The 10,946-nt window shown below is 47.3% G+C and overlaps 1 protein-coding gene and 1 non-coding gene across 2 annotated transcripts; one reads left to right on the top strand and one right to left on the bottom strand.

The window, feature by feature from the left end:
• Window positions 1-1,100: 1,100 nt before the first annotated feature.
• Window positions 1,101-5,068, top strand: MRPL54 (mitochondrial ribosomal protein L54). Its single transcript, XM_078599804.1, has 3 exons — window positions 1,101-1,370; window positions 1,922-2,078; window positions 3,737-5,068. Exons 1-3 carry the CDS (start codon window positions 1,169-1,171, stop codon window positions 3,870-3,872), a joined length of 495 nt encoding a protein of 164 aa, XP_078455930.1. The 5' UTR covers window positions 1,101-1,168; the 3' UTR covers window positions 3,873-5,068.
• Window positions 5,069-6,792: 1,724 nt separating this feature from the next.
• TRNAK-CUU (transfer RNA lysine (anticodon CUU)) lies at window positions 6,793-6,865 on the bottom strand. The gene has a single exon. It is a non-coding gene; the product is annotated as a tRNA-Lys (tRNA).
• Between the last annotated feature and the right edge of the window lie 4,081 nt (window positions 6,866-10,946).

Here is a 10,946-nt window from a genome sequence, read left to right as displayed (position 1 = left end):
TTGTATCATTTCCCTTCTACGTGACTTACCGAAAGAACCAAGAATATGAATCCCTGCAGTCACGAAAGCTTTAAATCAGGTGTTAAGACGTTCAAACAGCAAATCGATAAAAGTTTCAAAGACAACGCGTATATAATTATCGGAGTGTGTTTGCATGTTCATATGGACTCGGTTCATTGAAAACGGTTTCTATTTGGTCTTTGAACATCTTAAAACCTCTTGTTTTATTGGCAGAAAGGGTAAAACCTAAAATGTATCCCATGATACCGCATTGTGGTTCAAGATCAGCAGATAGTTTCAAAGATTTATTTTTATTTTCTTTGAACCTGTCTACGTGACTTTACCGAAAGACACAAACAATATTAATTCCTGCAGTCACGAAAGCACTAAGTCAAGTATTATGATTGTGTTCACAGCTAAACACGTGGTGCCGCGGGTGATGATGACGATGCTACTGCTGCGTCGGCAAGCACAATAAACAACAACTCAACACGTTCGTCAATAACAACACCCGTGCGTGCGTGTGGCCTTTAAAGAAAAACATACGTGATGGCCGACGTTTCGGGCAATGGTCCTTCTTCATAGCGCATAGTCGAAATAATCACGTGCCGAGTATTTCGATTGTTTTGCCGCTATATATATTGCCACGCGATAAGCCACGTCGCGTTGAGCTCTCGTTTGTGATAGTCAGATCGCTTCTGAGAAATAAGATAATAGCTTCGTGGGCCGTAAGATGAAGGAAAAAAATTGTTGAATTTTATTTGTATTTTTTTAAAGTGATTTGTTTACTTTTCCTATACTTTGCACTTCCGATCGTGTTTTGGTATCGCTTCTTGCTGTCGCGTTGTGACCCTGTGCCTCTACTGGACATCCGTGAGGGAAACAAAAGAGTATTAGGTTTTTTGGGTAAAGTCACGTAGGTAAAGAAATCAAATCTAGAATGAAACAAAAGAGCTTTACAGCGCTACGGATTCCCCCTCGGAGGAGGTTGGACATTGGCCACGCCCAGCAGGGACATCACCGCCCCTAGCCCCGCCCCCAGCCCCGCCCCCCCCCCGCTTTGCCCCACCCACCCCATCTCTTCCTCTCTCGGCCAATCAGCGCGGGTCCTATCGAGGGAGGGGTCAGAGTGTGCGGGTTGAGAGGTCACGAGGCACGTGTGCTGGCCATGGCGGCGTGCGGAGTGGGAAGGCTGCTGCTGCTGCTACCCGCGACCTTGGCGCGCGGCGCGCCCGGCGTAGGAGGCGTAGCAGGCGGCCTCAGGCCGTCGGGGGGGCTCCTCAGAGGATTCGCGGGCCTCGTGGGCCCCGGCCTACAGACCCTGATGCCGCCGGCTCCTCCTGCCAGCCGAGGTTACGCCAAGAAGCCGGGTGAGCGGACACGCTGGGGGACGTGGGGATGACGGGGGAGACGAGGGGACACTGCGGGGCACAGGGAGACACGGGGACAGGAGAGGCAGGGGTACGTGGGGAGAAACGAGGACATGGGGAGAAACGAGGACATGGGGAGACAAGAAAGTATGGGGAGCTGATGAATGTTTATAGAAGTATGGGGAGACGAGAAAGTGGTATGCGTCTTCCCCGACGGACGTGGCTGTGTGGGTGACACGAGCCACTCCAGGAGGCGAGGATACGGCGGTGAACGCGGAGACACCAGCACACGAGGAGCGATGCGATGTTGGCGGTGTACGTGCAGTGAAACACCGGGTCGTGCGAATTGAAACGGCAGATAAATCACGAGAGAAAGACACAAGGACGAAGATCCACCCCCATCGTTGTGTTTCACGCGTTACAAATCTGTGCATAGCATTCTTGTTTTAATAGTGTGTACATAAAGCCTTGCGTGTACGCGTGCTATGTAAATGTTCGTAGATACCACAGCCTGCACCAATAACCACATCCCCCCCCCCCGCCATGCGCAGCGTTCAAGGCGAAGGGCAAGGCCATGGTGAAGGAGGTGCTCGTCGACCCAGAGTTGAGTCGCGACCCCGAGGTCCTCGTCTCTCACTGCGTGGGCCTCAACTTCCTCCGCGAGGGCAGCGACCCCCCGCTGCGTGCCGACTCCGAGTACCCGCCCTGGTGTGTGTGCAGGGGCGCAACTACGGGGGTTGGGGGTCATGCAGCGTGATGCGACGCGTAGGGGCCCCGGTCGGCCGCAGTGGGGCCACCCGAATCGACAGATAAGCAGCGACATTTTTTGAAAGAAAAACTAGAGTAGAACCTCTCTTAAAGAGCACCCCTGTTAACGATTAATCGCTAAACGGCGTGCCTCCATAGAGCCCAATGTGTAGTGCAGTGTATAGTAGTGTAGTGTCTCCATAGAGTCCATTGTGTAGTGCAGTGTATAGTAGTGTGGTGTAGTGCCTCCATAGAGCCCAATGTGTTCGCTTACCGACCATTCCCCTGTTAACGACGGGATGTTGTTGGTACAGTAAATATTAATGTTTTAATTAACCGCGTTTATTTTAATACTGTGTGTTTATAATTCATATCCATTGTTTAAATATTATGAAGTGCGTGTTTTGGGTGAAAATGTTAACTTTCGATGCTATCGGAACGAATTAAGCCTTTAACGTGTATTTCCTATAATCGCTTAATGACCAAATCACTTAACGACCGGTTACGCAGAACCAATTACCGCCGTTAAGAGGGGTTCTACTATGTTAAAAAAATATGAGAACACTAATAGTTATAGCCTACATTGTGTATACGGTTTAAAAACATCCATAGCTATTTCTGTAAAAGAGAATCGGGAGAAAGGAGGGGGGGGCACAGTCGTATCTTACTTAGCCCCCCCGTTGAAATAGGTAGTATCGCTCCTGTATGTATGCATGTATATTAAACTTCTTTTTCACCGAACGTAGCCAACCGTCCTAATCGGAGGTTCGGGGAATATTGGTCGGGTGGGGGGGGGCGTTTGTTTGCAAGGTCACTGGTGAAATATAAGATGGGGTGATGAATGGACAGGGTGATTGGTGGACTAGAATACAGGGTGATGAGTTGACGGGGTGGATGGGGGTTTATTCACAGACCCCCAACTTGAGTCCTTATCACCCTTTCCCATTACCTGTGACGCGAGCGTGAATCCAAACGCTTACTGAGGTGTAATGCCGAACTCTTGAGTCATTGCTGTATCTGCATGAGCAAATAATCCCAATCTGATCATATCTCAAGCCAAGCAGGGATAAGCCAGGTTTACTCTTTGGATGGGAAACTGCCTTTGGTCATGACAGTCAAAATTCATATCAAAAAGGAAAAAAAATTATCAGCTGGAATTGAGCAGAATTTACCCTTTCTGTTCACTACTGAAGCTCAGAACGTGTATGTGGTTATTGTTCATTTTATTTAGAGGCATCTAATTAACATTTTACGGTACTCACCACAGAGAACTGTAGCGACACAACCGCACTCTATGATAGCTAGCGCCAAACTGTGCCACATGCCTTCCCGCATGGCCTTGGGGGAGCCTCGGTACGTCTTCCGACCTGAAGATGTACCGATAAAGTTATTTTATTTCTGTTTTTCTTCCGATTCCGTTTCGATGAGGTACACGTACGTACACGTATGTCATCGGAATGGGAGAATGGGAATAAACTAATTTAACATTTTGGTTCTTCACCTCTACTATCGCTGATTCAGTGCTTTTGCAGACGAGCGCGTGTTGGAAAGCGTTACTCAATCCACGTACCCGCGTGGTTTTTTTTCCCTTTTTCCCCTGTACCACCTGTCCATGCAAGGCTGTTTGAGCTGAATGTGGGACCCCCGTTGAAGCTGGATGAGGTGGAGCCTGACTCGATGGAGTATTTCCGACTGCTGCGGAAGCAGCACATGTGGCGCGTCAACAAGCTGAGCCGCCACAAACGCATCCGATGATGACTCCTCTCAATTGCGGTTTCATTCAGCGCGGGACTCCCTTCAGCTTCAGCCATGCGTGCTGCCGACACCCTGCCTGGGTTCACGTCCAGGCCCCAGATATTTCTATCCCTTCTACCTGTGCTTGGCGGCCTCATTCTCTCCATGAAATAAATATGCCCACCATGTGTGTACTGCGTCTTTATACGTGGTCACATTTTATCGCGATGTAAATACACGTGTTGTGCTGACTCGCACAACGGTGCATAGGCTCCACACGAAGGTCCCCGATCTCGAATGGAGACCTGCGACTGGCGGTATCTATGAAATGTCGCATGTTTCTGGGGAGCGTCTGCAGATGTGGTCGCATTTAAACGCTTATCAAACCCTGCATTGGCCTCTCCTGTCGGCACTGTAACACACTTGACTATGATAACGGCCACACAAACTGGTCATCCATTGAAGCACACTCCAGGCACTAACCAGGATTTACCCTGCTAAGCAGGGGCATCTCGCTGCAATGGCGAGATGTTAACTCCCTGGCCTGGTATACAGGAGGTCGTGGGTTTGTTCCCGACCCTAACGCCATTATATTTGGAGTTTGTATGTTCTCCCCGTGGTCGTGTGGATTTTTTTTTAGGACCTCCGGTTTTTCTCTCGACATTTAGAAACATGCATTTAGAGTATTTGGCTGCTATAAATTTACACGCGGTAAGCCACTTAGTTGAGCTATCATGTGTGGCCAGGTCGCTTCTGAAAAAGAGCTAAATAGCTTGGTGGGCCTCATCTGGTCAAGTAAAAAGTTGAGTTTAGCATCCAAGGTGTGGCAATCGGGTGCAGTCCAAGTCATTTTTGCATGGGCTACGACCATTCTATAATAGTTTTGTTTATTTGATAGTATCTTGAGCTGGAGATATCACTTGAATTTGGTTTTTATTGCAAAAGGAAAATTGATCTGCACCCTTAAAGTTGTAGCGCTGGGTTTTGCCACAGTCACTCGGCAACCTCTTGGCTCATTAGCAAGTGGGTGCTGCTAAGCTGCTAAGCGCTCGTGTCTCGGTGTCTCTTGAGTACCATTTTTGGCCCTCTTCATTGCCGCTTCACCGTGTTCCTCTTTAAATTGTAAACGTGAGATATCGTTCTCAAACGACGAGTGCAGGTGTGGAATCTTCTGCCTTTGAAGTATGTTTTATAAAATAAAAACATCTACATGTGTATCTTGCTGTTGTCGAGCCCCGTTATGTTGTCTTTTAACCATTATGGGATCACCCAGAGAATTAATCGTTCCAGTCGTAGTTATGGGAATCTAGAATGGTGTAAAACTTCTACGAATGTAGGTTTTTGCGTTTGTGCTGTATGTATTTATGTTGAACTTCTTTCGCAACGTACACAGCTAACCGTGTAAATCGGAGGTGCTGTACAGTTTTCCGATTTTTGTTGTGCCGCTACGCGTTGTTCGGCACCTCGTCCCAACGTTTTTCTCCGCGTGCCGGGGCTTCAGGAAATTCATTCTCATCGACACCTCTACAGGTGGTGACGTATGCCAAGCGATCGTGTTGCTTTTTTGCAGAGGTTTGCGGTTTAAATCCTGCAACCAGTTCTAGTTAGTACTGCCGGTGTGTTAACCATACAATATGCTCCCGCCATCTGCTTCACAGGAGATGTTATGCGTCCCACGACTATTCAAAAAGAGTAGGCCAGTTTCGTTAAAATTATAAATTTACCTGCAAAATAATTCCGATTGGCTCGCCTACCAAGTGTACTTATTTTCTTTAACTTGAGTTCCGGACGGTGATCGATTCCTTCATGCATTACTGTGTGCATGTATCGTGAGCCTGGTCTATTTCAGTCGGTGACTTAGTGGGTCGCGTATTGCGTTGTGAACCTGGCCACGGCTGACACTGGTGGGGCAAGGATATCTGACCCAATGATGGGTCTCTTTTTGTGGTGAAGTATGTCAACGCCCACCAATGACATCACAGGAAGGCCTTCAGCCAGCAGTGGATTGAGGAAGGGGTGAAGGTTAATATGAAGGAATTTGCTTGCCAAGGTTCTGTCGATTTAAGTATTGTCATAGCCCATCATCCTTCGGGGGTTAAGATGAGTACCACTTTGTGGGGAAATCAATAGTGGTTAGCGAGCACCTGATCAGCCGCTTTCCCATTCACCAGGACCTCAATAACGTCCCTCGTCATCGCTTGAAGTCACGCCAAGCCCTTCATCAATGTGAGTTCAACCCCGATGAAGCTTGCAGAGCTGAATGGAGTTCAAAAGGTCTCACAAACACCACCTTGTGAAGACCCAACGCAGAAGATCCCTGGGTTCGATCTTCCACGAAGCTCATGGTCCACCATAAACCACATCAACTCCACAAACCAGGGCAGTAGATGTCGGTATCTGATGCACAAATTGAAAATTAAAACGCTCCAGTGTGCCACTGTGTTTCATCCAGAACAGACCGTAGTGCAACGTTAAACGACGCAATGGCAGATCCACAAATACGAAGGGGACTTCACAGCTGCTCCTGACGCGGTTGTGTGCCTTGATAACCACCTGCACGTGAAATTGGAGTTGTTGCTCTGCATCAGCCATACGACAGAAGGATAGTGATTGTCCTCTGGGAGATTCGCCATAGTAATGTGTAATTGCCATGCCTGACGACTCAAGGCTGTGAAGAGATGAGCCACAACTGCAATGCTCGTTGGAGCAGGAACTTTGATTTTGTTACTGCAGTGTAGGCACACTCCAGTAGGGGGCAATAGTGCACCATACCACGCCTGTTCACAAGCAACTGTGCCACCAGTATAACATTTTAATGAAGTAACATTTTTATAAACATTATTCACGTCATTTGTTTAAATGAATGCATTGGTGGCCATACACCCTTCGAATTATGAATACTTTTGATTTCACCTGTGATTAAAAATAAAATAAAAACTAGCGCCCAACGTGGGGCTCGAACCCACGACCCTGAGATTAAGAGTCTCATGCTCTACCGACTGAGCTAGCCGGGCTTACGTGCACACTCACGGGATAGCCCTTACATAGGCAGTGACTATTGGGATTTGTGTCAGTGTGTGTGGGGAGCGGTGGTGTAGTGGTTAGCGCGCTGCTCCACGAACCCGGCCACCTGAGTTCGATGCCCGCTCACGGCCAACACCAATGACGATCATCTGAACCGGTCCCGGGCTTCCCCTAGGTCGACTCAGCCTCAAATGAGTACCTGGTACGGTGTATAAACATCGCCACTGGGGAGACAAAGGCGGCCGGGCGTGGTGCTGGCCACCCACCGCTTCGTGTGCCATGCCGACCTTCATAAGTGCTCGCTAACAGCACTTTCCCCAACATTGTGTTTACTCCGAATGATGCTCCTGCTGTTGTAAAGTAACTCATGCAGCCAGCTATGGCTATACAGGGTTTGGTGGTCCATGTTGTTCATGTCGTTTATTGTGAAAATTCCGTCACAGTTCCTATGATCACTGTTTCATTGCTTTCATAGCTTTATTTTGGTGATTTCTAAAAGTTTTTTGGTTTGGCCATGTTTGTTTGTTGTAGTACGGAGTTAGACCGATGGCTTTAATATAAGTTGTCTTGTGGTTGTTGTTGTTGTTTGACTTGCATCCCACTGGGATTTTTGCACACAGCGTTGGTGTACGGTGCTTTTTCTGCAATATTTTGATGTCTTTTCTTGGATTTTCTGTTTGCACATAGTCACATATTCACTTTAAGATGTTTTCTGGTTCATGTTTTTGTTTGTTGCGGTTGCACCCGATTCAAGAGCCGAATGGCTCACTGGGCTACACCTAATACATTAACTTGAAGTCTTTGTCGAGGCTCGTGAAAGACGCAACTGGCCAGTAGGTACTCTTAGGTTTTTTTCGGTAAAGTCACGTAGGGGAAAAAATAAGTAAATAATAAAATAATAGAAATAATAATTTTAATAAAATAATAAATCACGACGTTTCGGAGGCAACACAAGTCCCCGTCATCAGGTGGGACAGCTAGATTTACTGTATCAAGTGAGGAAAAATCCAAGAGACAAGCTCTTAAATACAAGTTAAGGGGGAGGGGGGGAGGAGCTTATCTGAATGTATTAGCCAATGAATGGAACGTGTTGGGGGGGTGGGCGGGGCTAAAAGAGAACCAATCGGTGTCCTCGACTTGGGGTTGTAACCGGTGTTGGCTGACAATACAAATACAAAAAAATTTACCCGTAAAAACAAAGTTTTTCACTATAAATCCTTTATATGCGTGGCATCGGTTTTATTTTATTATTCATTTCTGTTTTTCTTGAGTAAGAGTTTCATTTTTATCACATTGGTATTTTAAATTAAATATGATTTTTTTTTTCCCTAAAAAGTGGAAAATTTTGGAAAAATGTTTTCACGAAAATAAATTGTCACGCACAACGAGTCTGTGTGCAAAATGTCAGCTCGATTGGATCACGGGAAGTGGGTTAAAAAACGACCGAAAGATTTGCACGGTCGTAAGCGCGCAAGCAAGCAAGTTAACTTAATATAAAGGATTTAAAAAGCAGTACTGTTAAACGCTGGGGATGTCAACACTCGGTAAAGTAGAATAGTACCTGTCAAATCAGATGGTACAAATGTGTGTAGTTAAATCTTTCTTACATGGTTAATAACATATTTCCAATGATTACTCAATTTGTACCCATCATCACGGTTGAAGTTATTAGTATTCATATTATTATTATTTATATTATTTTATTATTTACTTCCTTTTTCCCCTCCGTGACTTTACCGAAAAAACCCTAAGAGTATGAATCCTTGCAGTCACGAAAGCTTCAAATCTAGAATTGGCCAGTAGGTGGCAGTCGCCCTCCAGCAACCAGCAGAGGGCACGGGGAGGGACGCTCACAACAACGAGCGGAGCGCCGTGCCCCTGGACTGCTGACGAGAAGCTGAATGGCAAAACTATTTAGTTTGTCTTGAAATCAACGCTGCTGAAATGATCCACTCCCACAAGCTAGACCGTGGTCACTGATGGCATGTGTAAAACAAAAATAAGTGTTTTTTCTCTATTTGTTGAGTCGGACGTGTGAATGTCTCTGGTGAGATGTTAACTACCTCGCCAGGTATACAGGAGGTGGTGCCGTGCCAGCCTTCGTAGGTGCTCGCTCGCAGCACTTATTTTCAATGTAGATTAGTCGTAATGCAGATTGGAAACTAATTTCTTTAGAAGTGCTTTTTGTCGTTTAGTTTGTTCTTCCCCTGCACCTCCGATTAGCCCGGTTGGCGGCGTACGGTGTAAAAGAAGTTCAACATACATGAGCTCCACGGTGGCAATGAGATGTCAACCACCTCGCCTGGTATACAAGGAGGTCGTGGGCTCGATCCCGAGACCCTGACGATGCCTGCTGCTGCTGTTGTATATCTGTGGTGTCTCTGGGTTTCCCCTCGACATTTCGAATCAACATCCACGCGTTTAGACTTCAGAGTATTTGTCTGCTATGAATGTCCACACGATGAGAAGCCACTTCGTTGAGCCGTCATTTGTGGTCAGGTGGCTTCTGAAACGAAGAGCTACACAGCTCAGTGGGCCTTTCCTGGTGGAAACATAAAATAGTTTAGTTTTTCCATCATCTAGGGGGTTTTTTGGGTTAGGGGCCGTCCATAAATGACGTCACGCGATTTTTGACGATTTTTGCCCCCCCCCCTTCGTCACACTGCGTCACAAAAAGTCAGACCCCCCCCCTCTGCCCCCCCCAAAATAAAACATGCTTCAAATCGCTTTAAACTATTGTCATTGTAGTGCGTATTTAATATGACGATGCACTCTGATGTTGTAGGAGAAAACATTTATAAAAAAGTATATTTAATTAAGTAGAACGTGTTTGTCTATATTTATTTAAAGTTGCGCATTTTGATGTGACGTCACATTTCTCAAACCCCCCCTCGTCACACATCGTCACAAATGTCTGACCCCCCCCCCCACCATAGGTGCGTGACGTCATTTATGGACGGCCCCTTAGATCGCGTAAATATAAATGTGTCGTTAAACCCGCCATCCACCCGACACAGCCAATTGGTAATGGTTTGCCATGTAAACAGAACACAACATTTACAATGCTGCTGTCAGTCGGTCACATTTACCAAAATTAAATATCCCCAACGTCGGCACGTGCTTCGACCAGTTGTCCCGCTGGCATCCACAACATTTACTATCTTGAGCACCGCGTTTCGCCAGTAATTACACGTAAACAGAACACAACATTTACTATCTTGAGCACCGCGTTTCGCCAGTAATGAAAACCGGCGTCATCATCAGGCGGACAGCCAGAATTGTCAGCAAAAGAACGGAGAATCCACTGTAACATTACAAATGTGTCTCAATTGCTTGTTCGCCATCATCGTCAACGCGTGCCTGGAATCTTCTCCAGGTGGTATCCAGAGCCCAGATAGTTCCAAATTCTCACAAGTGTTAACATTTTTTTTTAAACACCCTGTTTATTCTCGAGTTACACATCACACTTTGATGGAGGGTAAGGGGCCATCCATTGAGTAGGTGCGCAAAAATCTGTCAAAAACTCGACCCATCCACCCTCCCTGTACGCAGGAGGACTTTTTACACCCCCGCCTCCCACGAATCATATAGAACGGCCGATATTTAATCGACGCAGAAGCGATCAAGGAATAATAATATTAACGTGTTTAAACAGACAGTCCGCCGCCGGACTATCTAACTCATTTGAAGGCCAATATAGACACATTATTATCGAGGCATCACCCCCCCCCCCCCCCAATTTCCTATGCGTGCATAGTCAGTAGACCCCCCTCCATGCGTACGGACTAAATGGACGGCCCCTAAAGGGGGGGAGGCCGTCTGGTGGTGGTGGTGGTCATCTCACGCCCTCTGCTGGCCACGCTCCCTCATCGCCCACTGCCCCCGTCTCCGGGGGAGCCGAAGGAATAACGGGACCCAGGGCCCGTGGTGGTGGAGGTGGTGGAGGAGGTTGGTGAGTGCCGGTCGAGAGGGGGGAGACGCAGAGGGGGGGGGGGCGCAGAGGGGGGAGGGGGACGCAGAGGGGGGGGGGAGACGCAGAGGGGGGAGACGCAGAGGGGGGGGGGGACGCAG

This window comes from Lampetra planeri, chromosome 13 (assembly GCF_965212315.1).
Source record: "Lampetra planeri chromosome 13, kcLamPlan1.2.h2, whole genome shotgun sequence".
NCBI classification, from domain to species: Eukaryota; Metazoa; Chordata; class Hyperoartia; order Petromyzontiformes; family Petromyzontidae; genus Lampetra; species Lampetra planeri.
This window is presented reverse-complemented; position numbering and strand designations above follow the sequence as displayed.